This window comes from Zootoca vivipara, chromosome 2, assembly GCF_965207765.1.
Source record: "Zootoca vivipara chromosome 2, rZooViv2.hap1.1, whole genome shotgun sequence".
NCBI lineage: Eukaryota > Metazoa > Chordata > Lepidosauria > Squamata > Lacertidae > Zootoca > Zootoca vivipara.
Genome location: NC_142584.1, coordinates 28,027,259 through 28,051,200, shown reverse-complemented (window position 1 = coordinate 28,051,200; position 23,942 = coordinate 28,027,259). Strand labels below are relative to the sequence as shown.

The 23,942-nt window shown below is 42.7% G+C and overlaps 1 protein-coding gene across 2 annotated transcripts; it reads left to right on the top strand.

Annotated features, from left to right (window-relative positions):
* The first annotated feature begins 429 nt into the window (after positions 1-429).
* On the top strand, positions 430-20,150 carry LOC118079720 (autocrine proliferation repressor protein A). 2 transcript variants are annotated; one of them, XM_088661507.1, is made up of 14 exons: positions 430-666; positions 1,585-1,734; positions 2,782-2,956; positions 3,807-3,855; positions 5,585-5,707; positions 6,907-7,005; positions 7,536-7,625; positions 9,395-9,524; positions 11,160-11,280; positions 11,672-11,807; positions 14,350-14,441; positions 17,223-17,301; positions 18,433-18,498; positions 19,362-19,614. In XM_088661507.1, exons 1-14 carry the CDS (start codon positions 552-554, stop codon positions 19,479-19,481), a joined length of 1,545 nt encoding a protein of 514 aa, XP_088517633.1. In that variant the 5' UTR covers positions 430-551; the 3' UTR covers positions 19,482-19,614. The 2 variants fall into 2 exon arrangements, with proteins under 2 accessions (XP_088517633.1, XP_034960101.2); XM_035104210.3 differs by lacking the exon at positions 430-666 and having other exon boundaries at positions 1,369-1,734; positions 19,362-20,150.
* Positions 20,151-23,942: the final 3,792 nt, after the last annotated feature.

Sequence of the window (23,942 nt, the reverse complement as noted above, 5' to 3'; positions counted from 1 at the left end):
CTAGGATTCAGCTCAGTACATAACAGAGGAACATTTGCTGCTAATTAGTTTCTCAAAACATTTCCAGCTCGGTTCTAAAAAGCAAGCTGGAACCTGGAGGGACTGAAATTTGGAGATGTGTGTTGGTGGAAAGGGAAATGCAGAAGGAGGGGGGGGGGTTAGAGGCCTGGATTTGGAAAGGGGAAAGAAGTGGTGTGGGGTAAAAACTTTTTAGTTAGAGACTTTTGCTAGCTGAACAACGGTTTCGGAAATCTTGGCCTGTAAAAGGAAATGTTGATCCAATCGGAGGAAGGGCATCAGGGGAGGGGAAGGAGAGTGTTTTTAAGTATAAAGTTAAGATTTTGATTAGGGAAATGAATATATATGAAAATTGAGTTTTTCTGGAGGGAGAAAGAAGAATGATCTAGGAAAAAAATTTAAGATTTGCATTAAATATTTTCTGTTTAGATAGGCATCTGGGCAGAGAGCCATTTTCCTCCTCTCTGCACTTGGGAACACCTGGTGGCAGGGGGTGTCCTGAGGGGAGGGGAGGGGGATGGAAGGAAACCCAGATGCAAAAATGGATATCCTTTGAAGTGCTGCGCCTTGCGGGTTCCTCTGGTGGCAGGAGAGGACTGGAGGAGGTGCAGCATGAAGAAGGAGGAGGATTGAGTGAATATTATAAGGGTAAGATTTTGAATTAGAATACGAAAATCGCCACTATTTGATATAGAAATTAAGAAAACCAGGAAGAAGAGAATCGAGGAAGTCACAAATACAATGTTAAGAAAGTAGGATTTAGAATATGTTATTGTTTTATTGTTTGTATGTTGGTTGTGTTGAAGGAGAAGCAGGGAGTAAACCAAACCCCAGTGCTCCTCCGTCCCCGTCCCTTCAGTGGCAGGGGAGGGATTGGGGGGGGAGGAAAGGGGGGGAGGTCAAACCTAGCCTTAAAATGGACCCCTTTGACTCTCCACCTCCGCGGGTGTTGCTGGTGGCAGAAGTGGGCCTGTGGGGGGGGGATGAAGGGACAGAATTTATATTGTATTTTTTTGTTTGTCTTGTCTATATAAAAACCAATAAAAATTATTATTAAAAAAAAGCAAGCTGTGAGTTGCATAGCTGCCAAGTTACCCCTTTTTTTAAGGGATTTTCCCTTATGCTGAATAGGCTTCCTCGCGAGAAAAGGGAAAACTTGGCAGCTATGGTGAGTTGTGAACTGGAAGATGTCATATTACATACAGGCCTGAATTGATAAGTGGGAGGGTGCTTTGTGACTGGAAGTCAGTGAAAAATAATTGGCAGGATTAATTCCTGCGCTCATTAGATCAATTTGCATAAATGCTATCTTGGCCATGTGATTCAGGGGCCCTCCCTGCTATGAGACTTGTACAAATACTGGAGAACGTTGTTGTGACATTCATGGAGAGAACAGATCTAGATGAAAGCTTTGGCATACACCACCAAACCTTGTGGAACTTTCCTGCTGGCAGCAACTGTGATCTGAAGTGGGAGAACTGCTGCTGAACAAAGGCAGGTACCTCTTTCAAGGCAACTATACCTGCTTGACCATGTATGCTGCTTTCTTTCTTCTCCTCCTGGCAGCCTGCCTGCCCTCTGGATGGGCGCAGACGGCCCTGGATGACTACGTCAAGCAGGATGACCCTCACTACAACTACACTGTCACAAACACGGAAGACAGGCCTGATGTGACCATCTATACCCTCAACATGACCTCCTTGAAGTGGCTGAATGGTGAGAGCAGCAGTTTTGAAATACATAGGAAGATATTTCCACAGGGAGTCTAATCCGGGAAGGTGGCTGCTGGGTGGGTGTGATCTGCACTGTGGGATGTAAGGATGTTGCAGAGTAGCAATATTTAGCAGCTAGGAAGCTAAAACATATGGAAGACTGACTCACATTTAGGAATTATAGTCATACCTCATGTTGAGTCTGCTTCAGGTTACGTGTTTTCGTGTTCAGTATCAAAACCTTTATTGGCATCACTGTTTCCGTGTTGCGTCCCATGGCAACCCGGAAGTACTGGGTTTCGCCACTTGCGCATGCGCAGAAGTGTTAAATTGCGCCACGTGCGTGCGCAGACGCAGCACTTTGGTTTGCGTCAGTTCTGTGTTACGGACGGGCCTCCAGAACAGATCCCGTCCGTAACACAGGGTTCCACTGTAAAGTATGGTCAATACATTCCTTAAACATTCAAAAGCTTTTACTTGAAGAACAGAGGATAAACGAACACACACACACTCACAAAACATATGCTTATCCAAGCATAGTCTCAGCTTCACTTAGAAAAATGCAGCTTCTTGCTTTAAATCAAATCCTGTATCTTTCACAATTCCAGCTTTGTGATCAGCCTGTACTTTGCCATACTGGGCCATGCCAATTTCTCATTCAGTCTTGCAATCTGTTCTTCCATCCAGAGAGCCCATTTACTATGTCTTCTTCATTCAGAGAGGGGGAAAAACCATTAACACTGTCCTCCTCACAGTGTTCAGAGAAGTTTCTTTATACAGCCACCTCTCTCAGCAATGTCCATAAGAGCTTACTAACATAGCCCACTTCCTGAGCCATGTCATCACAGTAAACTCACTCACACATGTAAGATGGAATGATGATGTAAACAAGGGAGATACCAAACACTCTCTTAAACTCTGTTTCCATTTTGTTACTTTTCTACTACTGCATAGATAAATATCAATTACGCCTCCTGGGTGGAAAATGTATTTCAAAGGGAGAATGGAGGCCAAATCCCCCAATGTATAGATTCTGTGTATCTCTTTTCAGAGTCTGAATTGTCTAACCCAATTTGGTGGCATGAGCTGATCATCGTTGTGTCAAAGGAACGAAAAATGAATAACGCGTGTTTCCTGATGCTTGGGATGGGAAGAAATGATGAACCGCCTAGTAAACGAGATTTGACTGTTGATGAGCTTGTCACTATAGCAAAATCAACTGGGTCGTAAGTAATTGGGGGGGGGGGAACCTCTAAGCAATGAATATTGCACCATCTCTGCTGTGCTCTGTTAAGACTGTTAAGGGAATCAGCAATCCTACAAGTATAGAGAACTGCGAGGAAGACGTACTTGGAGAAAATACTTTTCCTGGTGGGGAATGAGGGTTGCACACATCAAACTTTGACAACCCTCCAGCTGAGGAGGAATACCTCAGAATGATTTGGGGCTTCTCTGAAGCAAAGCAGGATTTGTATGAGGCAGCTATATAGTGGTTCCTAAATTATTGGTATAGGAACTCAAGAGTGGCTGATGAGAGTGATGCAGTCCGAGCTGGAGCAACCAGCTTACACCTCTTCACACATTGAGGTTCTCAGGCAGACTGGGGGAGAACAAAGCATTGAAAACCTAGTTCCTCCCATGGTGAGTGGAAGTGCATTAATCAGACTTAAATATGTTAGTTATCCCACATACATGAATAAATTCTGTATTTTGCAACCTGTGACTGTTTTTGCGGGAGACGAATAAGTTCTAGCTAATAAAATAGCGAGAAACAAAAATGGATGGATGATAACTAATCAAGCTCACTGTATTCAAGACAGTTTCTCTATGTTCCAGAGACATATCCTAGTTCATCTTTTCCCCAGCCCCCTAATAAATATGTATACTGTAAATTAAAACAAGATTGGATATATTGCCTGAATTCTGTCTTTGCCTTGATTTTAGTGTTAAAATCATAGTCTTATGATTGTTCCAAAGCTACCCAGAGCTATTAACTCTGGTCTCCTTGGCATCATTGCCTGTTGATGCCACATGGCATTTACTGCTGTTGACTAATATTTTATTTTGTCTCTGAAGCTGTGCAGCACTTTTGGGGCAGATTGCAAACCAGCCAATCACCTTCAAGGTAAGTGCTCTAGGGTCTTAGCGATGCTGGTAACCTTCTACACTGGCTTTCAAAGTCATGTACCGATAGGAGTCAGGAGTCAGTTGGGTGGGTGGAAATGGGGAAACAGGTATGGCTGCCACATTTTCCCACTGGAAACTTCTACTGCAGATTATCCCCCCTCCCCCAATTTCACTCTAATGAGGGAAGTCTCAGAGCAAAATCCAGTAGAAATATGCAGTGTGTCCAATAACCTTGTTTTATCTGCTAATTACGTTTCATAATCTGTGAAGAATTAACCATCTCTTTCATAGATGTGGTTCAAAATACTAGAATTAAAATGTGGGGCTCACCTCCTTAGTCATGTGGGGCTCACTTCCTTAGAGCAGCAGGAGCCTTTTCCCCAGATACATACTGGAGCCATGGATTCCCCCTGCATTCCCAGTGGGTTGTACAATTGGGCAACTGTGCCTCCTTATCACTAGGAGTTTAACACTCCTGGCCTGTGGATGGCAGAACCTGGTTGGACGAGGAGGAGAGCTGGGAGCCCCCCCCCCCGCCCAAGAGTCCCCCCCCCCAGGGAGGGCTCTTGCAGATGATGCCTTAGGGGTCAGAGACTGGTGGTGGGACACTGAGAAACAGTCTGCAGAAGGGATGAGCTAGGAGCTGAAAGAAGCAGGAGACTTGAGCAATCGAGGGGGAGGGGTCAGGAGAAGGAGGGCATTCCAAGACAGGATTAGAGGCTGAGAGTCACAGTGTGCATGCACAGTCCCAGTCCTGTTGATTATTCTCCCCCTCTCCCCTGCCCGCTGGAGGGTCATGCACATTGCTGAGCAATGGGCCAGACAGGGCCAGAGGAGGAGCTTATCCCTTCAACGCCACCTTTATCTGCTTGGGTGGGATCCAGGGTAAAAGGCCGGGGCCGGGTGGGGTGTGTGTGCCTAGAGCTTTGTTTCAACAACACCTCCACTGAGCTAAGATGAACCAGGAACATTGCTGTGTTGTCATTTTCCGCTAATAAAAAGCTGATTGCCTTCCATGTCTGTGCCTTACCAGGACCTCTGTTCCTAAAGGTTGTGTTTGGTGTTGTGTATTGAGTCAAAGGATTTTATATCTGTATTACTATTGTCTGTATTTGCATTAGGGTAAAGTAACTGCCTTTTGGTTCCAGAAGGTACAGCTACTATTGGTTCATTTAAGCTGCTGTATTTGGATCCTCTGTCTTATTGGTTTCCTCCAAAAGGCAGCACTGTGATTGTCTGATATTGTTCCCTCCAAAATGTATCCCTTTCTAGCTAGTCCCCTGTCCCTATAAATGTAGCTTTCCTCTCCTCAGAGCTCAGTCTTGTTTGCTTTAATAAAGAAGTGTTACTAGAGAACTGTCTCCAGCATAATATGTCAAGAGAGCTGAAATCACGAACCCCACGTCACAACATTTGGTGCCTCTTCAATTTGCAGTCATGGTTACTGAGGACTGTTTAGCCCAAATATATATGCAAATGAAAGACATGCAAGATATTGTGTGTGGGTAGGGGAGGTATCTTCTGTTGGACAGGTTTGGCAACATTAAAGCGAAAAACCCATCCATCATCAGAACTGAACAGATGCCTTACGTTGTCCAAGTGATAGCTAATTCCCTTCCTATTTCACCAGGTGCCCTTCTCTGTGAACTAAGTCAGACCTGTCAGGCTGTCCTAGGGGTCCAGATGCAATCAAAAACACATTCATCTTTCTTTTATTTTGCTTCTAGACAATCCCTTTGGAAATGTGCAAGAACAGCATTGAAAATGCTGCACTTGTTTGTTCGTGGTGGAGATATATGAACTATGAGAATTTGCAGCCACATGTGCTGATTCAGTTCCCAATGGTGAAGGTAACTCTGGCTTTCTGTATTGGCTGGCAAACACATGCTGCCATCATTCTGGGAAATATTCTTTATTGTTTCCAGAAACCCCTGAATGCTGGCAGAGTTACTGTAACATTTGCAAAGCACATATCATTCATTTTTTTAAATCGGCTTGTGCATTGCAGAATCCAGCAGAGTTGGTCCACCCATGAGACGAGGTGAGATGGCGGCCTCAGGCGACAAGTCTGGGCGCAAAGACTATGCCATTGATGCCTCTGGCATGGCCGTGCCTTCTCTGCAGGTGCACCTTGCCTCCTGTGCTCCAGGTGTGCTGCTCTCACATGCCCATGCCCCTCGCAGTGGTGGTGCTTATGTGTGTGTCCACTTGCCCATGCAGGGGTGCACTTGTGGTGGTTGCATAGAGGAGGCATGGCACAAGTTATATGGGCAGGGGCATGGCGGCATTTCAATGTATTTGGACTAAGGATACCTCCTTGAGGTTTTCACCTTTACAGTATGCCTGAGTAAATTCTAGTTATCTTTTGGGAGCAGGTAAATTGGTTGTTTTCTGCTGCTACTATCTCCCATTGAGATTTTGGAACAAGAGCTCTGCAGACTGGTAACACAAGAATGAGCCTTTTTCCGCAGTGGCTCCTCGTTTGCAGAATTCTCTGTCCAGGGAGGCTTGCCTGGCACCTTCATTACAGGTGCCAGGCAAAAGCTTTCCTCTATAACCAGGCCTTTGGCCTTAAACTATCTGGGGCCTTTTAGAAGTGGGTGGGATGTTTTCAATGTATTTCTCTTTCCTCTTGTGGGGTTTATTGTCTGTCTGTTTGCTTTTAAGTCATTTTGCGTTGCTCTGGGCAAGATAAAGCAGCTAACAAATTAAATAAATAATAATAATGAATATTAAAGGCATGAAGATGAAACACCTTTTGAGGGCACTTAAATTATGCCATGCTGATAGAATGATATAGTCGAACCCAATGCAAGCATCTCCTTCAAATTCTCTCTCTCTCTCTCTCTCTCTCTCTCTCTCTCTCTCTCTCTCTCTCTCACACACACACACACACACACACAACACACACACATTAAAATTAGAGAAAGGAAAAAAAGAGGGGAGGGAAGAAAAAGCATACCAACAATAAAAAAGTAGAAAAAGAAAAAGAAAAAAGCCTTGAAAGGCATCTCCTTCAAAATCTATAATCCATTTCTCTTGTGTACAGGCAGCTGTGCGTGGCATGGACACTGTAGCAGATTTTATGCTGAAAGAATCCGGTGGAACAATTAATATCACAAAGTTCACATTGACTGGTTTTTCCAAGGTAGGTATGAACTAAATGCTGTATTGGATTTCCGGCACACCAGAATTAACCCTATGCATGCTCATCCCCATTTCACCTGTAGTGGTACCTCAGGTTAAGTACTTAATTGGTTCTGGAAGTCCGTACTTAATCTGAAGCGAACTTTCTCATTGAAAGTAATGGAAAGTGGATTAATCTGTTCCAGACGATGAAAAACACCCCCTAAAACAGCAATTTAACACAAATTTTACTGTCTAATGAGACCATTGATCCATAAAATGAAGGCAATAATCAATGTACAGTGGTACCTCAGGTTAAGTACTTAATTGGTTCTGGAAGTCTGTACTTAACCTGAAGCGTACTTAACTTGAAGTGAACATTCCCATTGAAAGTAATGGCAAGTGGATTAATTCTGTTCCAGACAGGTCCACGGAGTACTTAACTTGAAAGTACTCAACCTGAAGCAAACTTAACCCGAGGTATGACTGTACATGCCATGTTTGGGTTCTCTGAATACCTCTGCATCTTTATGCTTTATCTCTTCATTGCAGCGTGGCTGGGTCACCTGGCTGACAGCAGGTGTGGACAAGAGAGTTGTGTCATTTATTCCAATTATCTATGATCTTTTGAATATAGTTAAGGTGAGTATCTGTTCACAGGATGATGCACTAGCTGTGTGTACTTAGTCTTGAGTCTTCTTCATAGTACTCTGGACAAATAAGAATATGTTGGCCATTTGCAGGAAGGCCACAAGTGTGAGAGCCAGTGAAACTTCTGAGGAAGGGCACTCCACAGCCTCAGCACCACTGCTGCAAAGACCCTGTCCTCTGTCCTAATCAGCCATGCTTTTGAAGGCAAGGGACAGTGAGCAATCCCTCCAATGATTGTAAGGGGGAGGGGGGCAAATTTGTGGAGGGAAAATGGTCCTTCAAATATCCTGGCCCCAAATATTGGTTGGTTAACAGCTGTTTGGTTATGAGGCTGGGGAGGGACAAAGTGTAGAATATTTAAAATGCAGTCAAATCAATAATTAATGTTTTGCTAGATAGGCTGGTGATAGCAGCTGAAACTCACGGAGTTTTCCTGTAAACTTACTAGAGAGAACTCTGTGAGAGATACCCCCACTGTGCCCTGACATGGGGAGGGCATACTGTAGTTATATATTCTCCGACCTGCCTGGGCACACCCTCTTTTCCATTTCTTTCCATTCTGTTCTGCCAGCAATGTGAAAACATCTGTTTAGTCTGAACTCCAAGATCAGACTACATTTTAAGCTAGACATTAAGTATGTTTTAGTAACTGAATTACCATTTTAAGCCTGCCTGAAGAAAGCTGCTGTATCTTACACTCTTCAACAAGTATTCTGAGTAAATGTTATTTTTACATTTTACAACACTGTTTATGTGATTGATGTCTTAAGGGGAATAAAAGGGGGAGATCCCAGGAAAATCTAGTCTGCCTTAACACATTCTGGATTACTTAAGCTAAAAGGCTAAAACTAGCCCATCTAAGTTTCCCCTTAAGCTGCAAAGAGTTCACTGTGCTGAACTCACAAATGTGATGTTGAAGCCCAAGTAAATAACCAAAAAAGCCATAGGTACTGACTGTTGGTACTATGATGGGGCAACTTATTGGCATGTTTTGTTTTGTGTTTATCATCTTAGCAAGAAGTGTACCTAGGGGTAAGGTAAAGGTAAAGGGACCCCTGACCATTAGGTCCAGTTGTGACTGACTCTGGGGTTGCGGCGCTCATCTTGCATTATTGGCCGAGGGAGCTTCCAGGTCATGTGGCCAGCATGACAAAGCCGCTTCTGGCGAACCGAGCAGTGCACGGAAACCCCGTTTACCTTCCCACCAGAGCAGTACCTATTTATCTACTTGCATTTTGACATGCTTTCGAACTGCTAGGGTGGCAAGAGCAGGGACCGAGCAACAGGAGCTCACCCCGTCATGGGGATTCGAACTGCCGACCTGATTGGCAAGCCCTAGGCTCTGTGGTTTAACCCACAGCGCCACCCGCGTCCCTAGGGGTAGGTGAAACCAAACGCTGCCCAACTGGGGATGGGGCGCGAGAACCTATCGGGTGTTGGAGTCCTCCCACGACACCTGGAACGCCCCACACTTGGAGCAGCTTCCAGGCAGAGAGCAGTGCGGGTGCCCTGTCTAGTCCTAAGAAGGCACCTTCCTCCTGCCCAGGCAACCTCGCTTGCTTCTCAGATTTTTTTTTTTTAGGGGAGGGCACCAATATAGCTCCTTGACAAGGGCACAAGGGACCCTAGGTATGCCTCTGAGCTATAAAGAGTTGAATAAATCTTGTCCTCCATACTATAGAACTTCAGGTTCTTAATATTCTTAATATATGACACTTGCTATGTGCACATAGAATTCATTTGTGACTTCTTTGCTACAGAACTGGCATCATGAATACCGATCATACTGTGGCTGGGGAGTTGCATTGTATCATTTCTATGTCATGAATATAACTCGGCAGTTGGACACTCCACGGTTCCAGGAATTAGCTTCACATGTTGATCCGTTTGGTGAGCAATTCCTACCACCTCAGATTTCTCTGGTGATTCAGATGGTATACCCAGTTCCAAATTCTGTCATATTCCGTTTCCTGTTGTTTTCACAATGGTATCCCAATCTCTTTCTCTAGGCTCTTCCACTTCTGTATTTTCCACTCTTTTCCCAGAGGCAACACTCTCTTTAATAGCAACAGTCTCTGGTTATTTCTTGATCCATTCCTGCCAGTTTGTTCTGTTGCCTCTGCGAATTCACCTCATAATCCTCTTTCTTCTCTGGTTCACTTTTCCCATCACTGTCTTCATCCTCACCAAACATCGATCTCAACAAACATCTGTTGTGCAATTCCACCTATTATTGGTTGAACCATACTGAATAGTTTTAATTTGCAGGATATTATTAGCTACTCAGTCTACCTTCATGTTCCTCCTTAAGAAAGAGACACAGTCCACTGTAGCTGCTATCTCAAGCCAAATTCCTTCTCAGTTAATAGTTACTCAGCTTTCAGTTCTCTAACTCTTTAGTGGTAGGTAGGAAACAAACAGAACAAAGGTACTCGTATTTCTATCCTCCATTTTTAATCTTTTGTGTCCACCATAAATCAAGCTTTCTGTTATACTTTGCATACTTTAACAATTAATTTTCTTTTTATTCTGTCAAAGAAGATGGTTCTCCCAGGTTTTCAATTAATCTGCACATTTTATTTGAGAATTACTTTTTATTCTGTGTAATAGGAGGTTTTGGTGTATTTGACCGCTCCTTCGTTCTTTTTCAGTCTATAAGACACCCTCATGTATAAGACGTCCCCTATTTTGGGGGACTCAGATTTAAGAAAATGGGGGAGATGGCCCCGTGTATAAGACACCCCCTAATTTTTTATATTATTTTTATGGGGGGAAAACCTAGTCTTATACATGGAAAAATATGGTATATATATTCCCAGCTGATGAAGAGGGGAGTTTCATTAGAATTTCTTTGTCCCAGATATATTTTAATAGGTTTTAAAAAGAGACAGTGTGATCGGTTTACCTGTATTTCAAGCTCTTTACATGGTCTTTGGGCATAATGGCATTTCATTCTGCCTCCCAGCTTGTTATAAACCCCCTTCCCTCTGCAAGGCACAGATAGCAGAACAAGAGCTTTGTTAGGATAATTCCATATCGCTCTTATCTCCTGAGTGAATAGTACCGGTATAGCGGGGCTATATTCCTACATAATTATTTTCTGTCAGCCAGAGCTAGCAGAAAGATATTCAAGTTTCCATTCCTCTCAAGCTCCGACCTGATGCATAGACTGAATTCTTCAAAAATCCAGAGGGACCTCATTGCTTTCTTGATGACCTGGAGAACCTACTATAATATTTATTTATTTATTATGCAAAGGAAAGCTCCCTATCCAACACTGCATCACCAACATTTGCTATCTAGACTTTGATCTATGGGCTTAGTTTGCCACAATAAAGCTTTTAAACATGTTTTCCAATTCTATTTTTGTCCCCACCTGTCCAATGAATGTTTACAACTCTTTAGGGATTTGTGATCTTTACTCCATTTCTCTTGTTTTCCAATCTTACCAGCCTTTGAAGCAGTAGCAACTTGAGAACTGCATGTGTTGCCCATTAAGATAACATTAATTTTTTCCATCCCCAGTATATAAAGAACGATACCAAAATAGGTCCCTGCTCATGATCCTATCAACAGGAGATGACTTCTTCCTGCCTGATAACTCGTACTATTTCTTTGATGAGCTACCAGGAAAGAAATATATCCGGTGAGTTCATGCTGCGAAAGATTACCAGACTGTCCTTTTTGAGGCAATGAGGACATTCCTCTGGTTAAAGGCAATGACCAGATGGCTTGAGCTCCACATGAAAGACAATACTGAGAAAGCACAGCAGATCCTCAGCTTTTGTGTGAACCCACTTGTGTAATCTGAACAATAGTACCAGTGAAGAAAGTTGCAGGTCTTTGCTGCACAATTCACATAGGCTTTGAATGATGATGCAATGATTTTTCTTTGTATATTTATATTTATGCATTCTTTCCAAGGAGGAAAAACTCTGGAAAGTCACATTTCTGTGATTAGAAGAAACATGCCATTGCTTTATCTTAGTCTATTGCAAGGAAGCTATTTTTGCAAAAACCTCTCTGTTGCACTGCAGATTCATCCCGAACACTAATCACATGATAACATCATTACCATGGAACAGAGCATCTATCCTTGAGTCATGTAGAGCCTTTCATCTCAGCACCATGCAGAATTTGACCATGCCTCAAATTTCTTGGAACAGGTCTGAGGTGAGGAATACATATCTTCTTTTATGTACCAATTGACAAGAATGATTCAGTCATGAAGTTTGTTCTATAATTTAGAGACCAAGCCATGAATGCATATTGTCCCTAACAGATGGAAATTAAGTGTAGTCCTTTACTAAGGATACTCGGTCGAGCTCAAGATTCCTAAGAAGCTATCAGAATTTTAAAATTCATTTGGCGGCAATCTTGGTTATAAACATCAAGGATGGGTGAACAGGAAGTCATTAATATTGTAGAATGGGATTACAACTGTTGCGTGACAAAATGTAAATTTGAATTTTGAAATAAAATAAAATACTAACGATAAAGAAATACTGAAAGCAGGAAAGTTGTTATGATTATATGCAAACAGGCCTTGCTTAATATTGTCTTTTACCAGTAAATGATGGGAACAATAACTGGGATAGCTCAGCTGGTAGAGCATCTTCCTTCAACAAGACTGAGGAGAGTGTAGCTCTTCCAGCATTCATCCTTACAACAGCTTGGCAAGATACATTTGGATGATGGGTGAAATATACTCGGAGTCCTGTAGTGACTTCATGCTCTTTATTGCAGCTTGTAAAACAGTGAATGAATCCCCCCCCCAAAAAAAAACACCTCAGGCTTTTATATACATTATTTACACAATGAGTCCTGTCTGATTGGCTGATTCTGCTTCCCTCCTGGAGCCTGATTGGTCTTTTCCTGCAGGCCAATCAGTTGCTGCATTCTACATCCCTACCAGCCTAATAGGCTGATTAACTTCTTCCTGGAGTCTGATTGGTCTTCTCCTGCAAGCCAATCAGTTGTTGCATTCTAGGATCCTACTTGCCTATTGTTCTTGGATCCAAGCTTAGTACATAACAATGGGCAAAGAGAAAACTGTGGGAGGATCTCTCTTTGTGTATTTTCTGTATGTGGGCATTGTTGCCATTGAGAAGAGATAAACACAACAGTGCAGTGGGGTTGATTTCAATGGGTGTTGTGATGCTCTGTGATCCAAGCTTAGTACATAACAATGGGCAAAGAGAAAACTGTGGGAGGATCTCTCTTTGTGTATTTCCTGTATGTGGGCATTGTTGCCATTGAGAAGAGGTAAACACAACAGTGCAGTGGGATTGATTTCAATGGGTGTTGTGATGCTCTGTGCGGGCAGCTAAATTATTTCTCACCAGGCTGTTCTCATAAATGGAAATCACACTAGCCCATTTGCTTTTAAGCCCCACAGGTGCAGAACATCTGAATGTTTGCTTTTCAATAAGTAGTTTTGAAAGAGGAGATTTTCATTGTGGAAATGGTGCGATGGGAAGGTGTTGGCCTAACATCCATTAACACAATTTTTTTTAATGATTCCCCCCCTTCCAGGCTGCATTTATCTTTATAAAAATATATGAGAAATCTGAGCATGGATCTCCCCACAAGAAAGAGGGGGAGGAAGTGAGGAGGGAGAGATAGAATGGCTCGAGGTCTCTAAGGGGTCCCTGTGCCCAGTTTTAGAGAAGGCAGTCCTACTTTTGGTTTGCTGGTGTCCTCTATCTGAAGAGCTTGGTTCAAGTGCCATTTTAAGATAAAAAAGAAACCCAAGAAGAAAGGGTTGGGGGGGGGGCTTGAATCACCCACTTACATTTAAAACCCAAATAATAGACTGAGCAGGCACACAGGTTCCTCCTATATGTATAGGTATGTGTGCATAAATGTGATGGAGACCTGTTTGCTCCTTTTGAGAGGCAGAGATTATGTGTAATTAAGGGGCCAACCTAAATCTCATTCCTTAAACAGGGCAGGAATTGAGAAGTGTATCTTCCTGATTTAAATCCAGCAATCTGGCCACGACGTGATGCTGGCTCTCAATTTGCAATAAGTGCTACATTCTAAACATTCTCCAGATATTGAACCATAATACAGACAAAAAGAAGGAGATGCTGATCATTCTAGTTTTTAAAAGTGTATCCACTCTTCAAAATATTAAATTTAGTCATAGTGATTTAACACAGACATAGTGGTTCAGTGCAGCAAAAAAAGGCCAGGTGAGAATGGTACAGATACGTATTGGTGCATTTTTGTGATGTTTTTGATTGATTTTTTCTCAGTTTGCAAGGAATAAACACTTCACATGCAGCTGAAGTTACTCCTGGCTCTGATGAGTATACATGCATAATACACACATTTGTCTCATTCCAACATTGCATTTTTAGTCGTACGCTTAAAGAAATATTCACTGTACACCTAAAAATGTAGGGTAAGTAGGTAAGTAAAATCTTTATTACGGTCAAGGACCAGAGGGGAAAAAAAAGTAGGGTGAATATGCCCTGAAAACACAAGCAAAACTTCAAGGTTCTCCATTTCCTTTATGCATTTGGCAACTATTTGGGTTAACCTCACATATGGTATTGCATGACACAGCCAGTTAAAGCAATGATTGGTGTTGAATTAAATATGCTGTGGAAACAAATTTGTTTTCTGCACCTCCTGTTGGGAGGATAATAGGAATGTGTGATAAATGGAGGAAGATTTTATATTTCTGTGCTATTCCCTCTTTTTCTAGGCAAATGGTGGCAAAGGCATTATCTCTCTCTACACAGATCAGGAGCCTCTAAAAACTAGATGTATCTTTGCTGACACATGGCTCGGCAACAGGTAGGCTTCTTTCAGAAATATCTTATATAAATCATTAATATATGGAATAATATACAAAGTCAACGTTACATACCAACAAACAGGGCCGGTGCTAGGGTTTTTTGCGCCCTAGGCAAGATCACCTTCTGGCGCCCCCCCCCCGGCCAATCATATTTCAAACACAGATGTATTATAGGAAGAATGAAAAGCACAGAACACCGAGCACTGGTTAAGACTCATGCCATGAAGATGAAGAGAAACAGGGAGCAGCCACTGGAATTGTAAGGGGCAGGTGGTGATACAGAGGTGGAAAGGCAAGATTAAAAGGTTCCCTGGTGGCCCGCTGGAATGTGGAGTTAACCAGGGCTATTGACTGTTTGGCTCCGAAAAGTCCTCTCTGATTGCATGGAGCCCAGATCAATTGTTTTGCCGTGTTTCTCCGAAAATAAGACACCGTCTTATATTTATTTTTCCTCAAAAAAACAAAAACAAAAAAACACTATGGCTTATTTTCAGGGGATGTCTTATTTTTTTCCTCCTCCTCCTGCTGCGGCCAGCATTGCTGCTGCGCCTATTAGTATGTCTTATTTTCGGGGTATGGCTTATATTCCTTGAATGCTTAAAAATCCTGCTACGGCTTATTTTATGGCTACGGCTTATTTTCGGAGAAACAGGGTATATCTAGTGTTAGCCGCCCTAAGCCCGGTTTTGGCTGGGGAGGGCGGGGTATAAATAAAATAATAATTAATTAATACCCAACTGGAAGAAATAGATGTCTCAAGTGGAAGATGCACCTTTGCACCCATATGGGAGCTGCCTTTAGTGCCTAAGGGGAACTGGGAGAGAGATGGACTGTCTTTAGCCTCCCTCTCCTGGCATTTGTAGTGAAAGAATGTGTGGATTTGGGAAGGTGACAGAATTAGGCATCTACAAAGTCCCTTCCATCAGTGTGGGTACCATGATATATAATTTGGTATACTGGCTGAGCTGAAAAAGTGGCAAAGTGTTCCAACACAAAGAGTGAAAACGCATTAATTTTTTTAAAAGGTCTCTGCCTAATAACTTTTTCATGTTGAGTCTTGCAAGTGGAGTTCTTCTATTCTTTCATCAGGGTGTGTGTGTTGGGGGGGGAGTTACCTCCCTCCCAAAAAACCCAGCTCTCTGGGTTGCCAAGAAACCCAATGGTGGAAGTAAGCACACATGCAAACGCTCGGGTTGCAATCCCGTATGCATTTACCGTATGCATCCCGTATGCTTATTGGCCCTGTGGTTTTTCCTACTTTCTTCAGTTTAAGCTGGAATTTTGCTATAAGAAGCTGATGATCTGAGTTACAGTCAGCTCCAGGTCTTGTTTTTGCTGACTGTAAAGAGCTTCTCCATCTTTGGCTGCAGAGAATATAATCAATCTGATTTTGATGCTGCCCATTTGGTGATATCCATGTGTAGAGTCGTCTCTTGTGTTGTTGGAAAAGAGTGTTTGTGATGACCAGCTTGTTCTCTTGACAGAACTCTATTAGCCTTTGCCCTGCTTCATTTTGAACTCCAAGGCCAAACTTGCCAGTTGTTCCTTTTATCTCTTGATTCCCTACTTTAGCATTCCAATCCCCTGTAATGAGAAGAACATCCTTCTTTGGTGTCATTTCTAGAAGGTGTTGTAAGTCTTCATAGAATTGGTCAATTTCACTTTCTTCAGCACCGGTAGTTGGTGCATAAACTTGGATTACTGTGATGTTAAAAGGTCTGCCTTGGATTCGTATCGAGATCATTCTGTCATTTTTGAGATTGCATCCCATTACAGCTTTGGCCACTCTTTTGTTGACTATGAGGGCCACTCCATTTCTTCTACAGGATTCTTTCCCACAGTAGTAGATATGATAGTCATCCGAACTGAATTCGCCCATTCCCTTCCATTTTAGTTCACTGATGCCCAGGATGTCAATATTTATTCTTGTCATCTCATTTTTGACCACACCCAGCTTACCTTTATCCATGGTTCTTACATTCTTACATTCCAGGTTCCTATGCAATATTTTTCTTTACCCGAGGTTCTACATCCGGGTTCGCGGAGTTTGTAACCCAAAGTGTTTGTAACCCGAGGTACCACTGTAATGGCTCCACACACAGCCCAGGCAAAGAATCCTGGGGATTGTAGTTTGTTAAATGTCCTGGGAGTTGTTAGGAGATCCACATTCCCTTCACAGAGATACAATTCCCAGAATTTCCCGGAAAAGAGACTGATGGTTAAAGCACTTTTAAAATTCTACTTCTGTGAGGGCAATGGGGATCTCTGAACAAACTATGGCTCCCAGGGTTACTGTGGGAGAGAGCATTGGTGTTTAAAGTGGTATGGTTGTTGTTGTTTAGTCGTTTAGTCGTGTCCGACTCTTCGTGACTCCATGGACCAGAGCACGCCAGGCACTCCTGTCTTCCACTGCCTCCCGCAGTTTGGTCAAACTCATGTTCGTAGCTTCGAGAACACTGTGGTATGGTACTGTTTTATATTTAAAGTGCAGGTGGAGCCATGTACTCCCCCCCCCCCGAAATCCTACTAACAAGGAATCACTGAGTCGGTTATTATGGATACTCTCGAACCTTTTGGATCAGGTTGACTTTATTAGAGAACCATCCTGATGGGTGGGTGACCTTATATAATAAACAGTATCTTTAATTTCCATAAATAACATGATTAATTGTGCTGCAAATAGTGAACTAAAAAATAATATATTGTTGATAGTACTTTTCTCCACAAAGCAATTTGTTCTGTGCTCATGCCACATCTCTTCTTTCCCTTCTCATTCTCAGGCGAGACTTCAGGCAATTTAGGCTTTCCTTGATCGTTGTGAATCCTGTACTTTGGACTGATTGCAAGGTTGTTAAAGTGGTAAGAGGATTATAATTTCCTTAGTTTCTTCACAAAGCTGAGGATGTCAAGGGTCCCAAAGACACAGACAAACACAAAAGCTGTTCATAAATGTCTTCCTTTAAAGTTGGGCTTGTGTTGTAGATATTGAATTTGCTCAATATTTGCAGTATTGCCAAATCAGCAGATTCATTTAGGCTTTCTGTGTGGTGTGTGTCCCTGTTGTTTGCGAAGGGTGATGTCAACAGGCACCAGAAAGGCCACAGCTGGTGCTTCATTTTGGATGGGCAGAACCTAATGTGCACCGGTAAGCATGTGGATAGAAGGGCCATTCTGGAGAGCCCCTGAGCTCCTTTAGGAGGAAGGGTGGGACATTAATTGAACGAATCTGTAAGAAATCAATCAAACCAATAAATAAAATGGGATTCCTTCACTGTCTGAGTTACTCCAGAACATTCCCCTGCCCCTAGCAGAAGAACATTGTCTTTATGTTGCAGTTGTAAAATCACCCATGCTAAGGAGTAGAGCTCCCTAATTTAGAGGGGGATATGTCTCTACACGCATAGTAGGGGTGAGGAACCTCTTTCTGACTGAAAGCCACGTTATCTTCCGCGCAACTTTGTGGAGGCCAGGGTCAAAGGCAAAAGTCAACAGAGCAATCAATGTGAATTCTACCATTGTGCGGTAGCCTAGTTTCTTCACACTTACATATCGTTCTCTATCCTCCATCCAAGCAAGCAAGAAGCATTATCAGAATTCAAGGACACATTCCAGTCAGGGAAAAACATTCCCGGGGGGGGGGGAGGAAAGCACAGCTGGTGAGGGGTGTGATTTGGGGTGTGTGTGTCCTGGAGGTAATTCCTAGGGCCAGCTAGAAAGAGCTGACTAAGGCAGGAGTGAGAACCTATTCTACTCTATGTAACAAAGCAGGCTGGGGGGTCACATCCATTGGAAACAGATACTGTAGGTCACCTGGAAAGAAGGGCTATGTTATCTGTGGCCATCCTCCACCACTGTTCCCTCTTCCCTATCCTTGGAAGACACAAACCAGGAACCTCAGCTCATTCTTCTCCAACACTAATGAACATTCTATAATTTTTTAATATTACATGTTTGCTTCTCAGCACCTTCTTCTGTCTTATCTCTTTGCAGGGAACAGGTGTTTATAAAGCAGAATTGTCAAAGCCATTATTGGGATGGAAGGGTTTCTTTATTGAGGTAAATATAATCTCTAGTCGAGTATCTGACTCATTCTTGTGCAGCTTTTCCCATAGCATCGTAGGGGGAGGAAATTTCCATTAGAATCATGGAAGAAGGAGGGGAGGTTTAAAATGTTCCTTTCCCTGCAACCTCCTGCTGCTGCTCAGCTGACTGAGGAACAAGTGAGAATGGTGAAAAGTGAAATGGCCATGCAGAAACAAATAATCTTTATCTGGACTCCCTTCCCCTTCCCCTTTTCCTGCTGCTCTGCTGATCAGTGGGAGGTTTTTTGTGTGTGCCATATAAGATTGTGTGTCCCATATAAATTGGGAATTACACACAGATTACACACTGAACAAGAGATAGAAAACACGCATGTTTTTGGAGAGTATACATACAAATGGGAGAATATGCATATTGGCCAGAGAAGGTACAACATTCAAGTATGACATGCACATTCCCCAAAGCCAGTTGGGAAGCATAATGGCTAACAATGTACAGAATTCAGGCAGGTTTCCCAAGCTTTATTAGAGAATATGCACATTGACCGAGAAATGTGCACAATTTTTTCTTCATAGAAACATGGGCTGCACATTTTCCATGAAGGCTGCTGAATGTGCAGAATGTCAGGTTTTATGTACATTAACTGTTGAACTTACATTCCCTTTAATATACATATATTAACTGAATAAGTGCTCCAAGACTGTTGTGCAACTATATAAATAGGCACAAAGTATTCTGCGATTAGGCACTGCTTCTAAAATCTGCAGTAAGAGGGATCCATCATTTCTTTGATATCTCTGTGCTATAAACTCCTAATCCTGCTGCGTTCAGTTCTCTGCAAAGGAACATATTGAGCAGAACTCCAATTTCTTTTCCAGGTAACTTTCAAAGGACCTGAGAAGGATAAGCATGTTTTCACCTCTGAGGTTCAAATAATCCCAGACACTTTTCCATGTGCAGACTGCAAGGGAGAAGGATGCTATGGGAAGCTGGTGTGAAACCCTGCAGAGACACGGTGGCTCCTGTTGCTGACAGCATCCATGAGGGAAGACATAAGAGGCATTTGGAAAACCATGCGGAGAAGTGGGTGGACAGAGAAAGAACCTCATGCAGAGAAAGCAGACAGGTCCCACTTAAACTAAAATGGAAAAGGTGCAAGGGTGGGGAGCTTGGTGTCAAGGTGTTAGTGAGGGTGCCACTCAGGATCAGGAGACCTAACCAAGGAGCAGATGCTATGGCAATGGGGAATGGGTAGGGTGGTTGTATGAAGAATATCAGACATGAGAGGAAGGGGCTGGTTCTATAGAATTATGAACAAGTAAATACAATACAGGAAAGTGTGTCTTTGTGATTCCCAGTGCCCTGGATCATAATAAAGAATATAGCTATGCTTTATATAAGTCTTCAATGAAACGCTGCACTAGTTTCTGATCATTTTATGCAGACAGTACAATTCCTTATCTTACATTTAAGACAGTTTAACTTCATAATGGGATTAAATATTATCTAATCTAAGTAATTAATTATAACTGTCATGTAAAGTGATTGAGTTCAAATTCTGCACAAGGCACAGACCAACTGAGTTGCTTCTTTGGTTAGCTATTATCTGTTACCTTTTGGTTCCTCTGTGCAAAATGGGGTGTAATAATAAAACAAATATGCCATTGTACCACCTGCAGGGGTTTTTAATTGCCTGACCCTGTCTTGATATTTTTCTTCATTACCAAATATACCTTGTTTCCGGCATTCATGCATTGGGTGACATGTCCTTGTGTTTTGAAGATATATGTCTATTACAAGGGAGAAATTCATGTAATTGCCATGCTTCAGTATGGTATGAGATTCCCAAATGGGTGAAAGTTACTTTGAGTCCCAGGAACCCAGGAGAACATTGGCAAAGCAAACACTTCACATATCTTGTGCATACGTAATTGCTAGCTCAAATAATCAGGATCAAGCATACGAAACTTTTGCCATCCAGGTACACCATCCCACAACTTGTACTCTCCCACTGATTGTCCGAGTAGTGGGTTGGACCAGAATTAACACACTTTCTGTCCCAGACCTCTTTTTCGTTCCTCAGCTGATTAACCCGTCCTTCCCTTCCAATCCCAGTGTTGACTGACATCTAGTTTTTTCCTAAGGTTAATTGCTGAGGGGGTGGGGGTTTTCATCAGGATTTTGGAAGGAAAGGTTTAACTCGCCTTTCCCAACTGGCTGAGAGTTGGGAAAAGGAAGATGGACTACAGAAAACAAGCTAATCTTGATCTGGAATCACATCCCTTCTTTCCACATCAGGTTGTGGCCCAGGTGATATTAAACAGCAGACCAGGGGTGCAAATTGCACTAGACATAGGAAACAAGGTTGTGTTTTTGGAGGCTACGCATGCTGACTGGAGATGTCAGTTGAGATGTACATGCCCAAAGGCCTGTTGGAGATTCCATATATTGACCAGGAATGTGCACAGTCAGTTGATGTGCATGTTCTCCATGATGCCTAGTGAATGTACAAAATGATTAGTTATTAAACACATTAGATGCTCATCTTACACACACCCCATGTGTATAATATAATCTATATATAAAAAAATGTAAAAATCGTGAAACTGCGTTTGACACTTTTCTCCGTAACCGCTTGTCCGATCGTCCTGAAATTTTGACACAACGATCCAGGCCACTCCTAGAGCGTTGATGGGGGCAAAAATCCCTCAAATCACACACCTGCGCAGGTACAGGCCTGCTTTTCAACCAACTCAAACAGCGCCCTCAAGTGGTGTAATACCCTCCTCCACCCCCTCTCTTCCTGTGAAATCTAAGCCACCCCAACAAACCAAATGACATCATCATCAACCAAGCAACTGAAAATCCCCAAGGCGGCCATTATCACACCACTACGCCTTTGTTTAATGTAGGCCCCTGACAGGCTAGGCCTCAGGTCTACAGCCCATTAAATACTATCCCAAATGGAGCCCTGGGTGGGAGGTGGGGGGAGGAGGAGCCCAAATAGGTCATGGGTTGACGTAGGGTGGGGGGGTAGATAACCCACAGCAACGCACTTGGGGGCACGGCAAGGGGTTTTTACTTTACAATTTAGCACCACTACCCCCCCCCCAAAATCCACAAGACAAAAATAAATACCACCCTTCAAAACGTCATGAGATACGCCAGTCATGGAGGGGGGGGTTGGCACAGGCCGCAACACGGCCTTTGATTTATGTAGGCCCCTGCATGCCAAGGGGTTTTTACTTTACCATTTAGCAACACTACCACATGGGTCATGGGGGGGGGGAAACAAACTGAATAGATCATGGATCGGGACACATGGGGCCAGTCACAGGGATTTGGCACAACAACACACCACACCCACAAAACCCGCCTCTGCCACGAGATCCTGTAAAACAGGAGGCTTTGGCTCCATTTTACATACTAGGCCTCAGGTCTACAGCCCATTAAATACTATCCCAAATGGAGCCCTGGTTGGGAGGTGGGGGGAGGAGGAGCCCAAATAGGTCATGAGCTGTCGTAGGGTGGGGGGGGTAGATAACCCACAACAACGCACTTGGGGGCACGGCAAGGGGTTTTTACTTTACAATTTAGCACCACTACCCCCCCAAAATCCTCTGTGTCTTTCTAAAAAAAACAACAACAACCATGCACTTTCTCTCCCCAGTTTAAGTCCTCGGATATTTCCAGTGGCCACCCCACCCCCATTTACAATCCCCTACCTTCCCCTTGCCACTTCCTGGGTTTTTTATGGAACTGAACAACTCGGGTATTTCAGAACGCGCCTTCTGTTGCCAGGCCCTTACAGGGCCTGGGCCAGGTAGATAATGTGGCCCTGTTTTTAACCCTTTTGTCACTTTTACCATTTTACTGATTGTGAATATGCTGACCGAGGCCCCCTTTAGATTCGGAGGCCCACGCCAAGTGGCCCATATGACCCCCCCTCCTTCTGTCTGGGCCTGTCTGTTGCTACGGGGCTATGGGGCGTCGCTATTTGACACCCCCCCGGGTTGGGATTCTTTAAGTAGTTCTCTGGGTCCCAGGGCACATCATCACCCCCCATCCTTAATCTAAATATATAGAAATGTAGGAAGATACCCCAGGAACAACAGAGGGTTCAGACAAAAGTGCATGCTGGAAAATAGAACCCAGAACCTAACACTTCCTTTTCCGAAGGGTGGGGGCCAAGGTATGGAAATACAGGGGGGAAATAATACAGGGGGGAAAATACAGGGGGGGGGGAAATAAAAAAATAAAAAAATAAAAAAATTAAAAAAAGCTGTGTTGATGGTTATTGACGCAGAGAAGGCCTTTGACAACATTTCTTGGTTATTTTTAAAAAGGAATTTAGAAAAAATGGAGGTGGGCCAAAACTTTTTGAATGGAGTAAATGTGATCTATTCAGAGCAAAGAGCAAAGATAATAGTTAATAACATGGTCTCAGAAGACATTTGATTTGAAAAGGGTACAAGACAAGGGTGTCCCATCTCCCCCTTGCTTTTTATATCGGTTCTGGAAGTTTTACTCGACAGGATTAGAAAGGATGAGGAAATAAAAGGAGTGACTGTAGGGAAGAAACAATATAAACTTAAAGCCTTTGCAGATGACCTTGTTTTGACACTACAAGATCCAGAGTCCAGTGTTCAAAGGGCGCTGGAAGTAATTCAAGAATTTGGAAAGGTAGCAGGTTTTAAATTGAATAAATTAAAAACCAAAATATTAGATAAGAATTTGGACAGTAAGGAAAGAGAAAAATTGCAAGAAGCAACTGGTTTATCTTTTGTTAAGAAAGTAAAGTACCTTGGTGTAAATATGACGTCAAAGAATTTGAATCTATTTAAGGACAATTATGTGAAAATGTGGAATGAAGTTAAAAATGATTTAGAAACCTGGACTAATCTGAAACTTTCTCTGTTGGGCCGTATAGCTACTGTGAAAATGAATGTATTGCCAAAGATGTTGTTTTTATTCCAATCGTTGCCAATAATTGATAAGTTGGATTGTTTTAAAGAATGGCAAAAGGTTTTATTGAAATTTATATGGCAAGGGAAAAAGCCAAGAATTAAATATAAGATACTTACTGATGATAAACAAAGAGGAGGCTTTTCCCTGCCGGACTTAAAGATTTATTACGAAGCAGCTACCTTTTGCTGGATGAAGGACTGGTTTTTGTTGGAAAATACAGACATTTTGGATTTAGAAGGTTACGATAATGTTTATGGTTGGCATGCATATTTATGGTATGACAAAGTAAAGGCCCACAGAAGCTTTAAAACTCATATAATCAGAAAAGCACTGTATAGTGTTTGGTCCAGGTACAAAGATTTGTTAGAAAGAAAAACACCTAAATGGATATCACCATTAGAGGCCAAGGTCTGTAAAAGAGTAAACATGGAAACCAGTTGGCCGAAATATAGAGATTTGTTGATTGAAGAAGGAGACCAATTTAAGTTAAA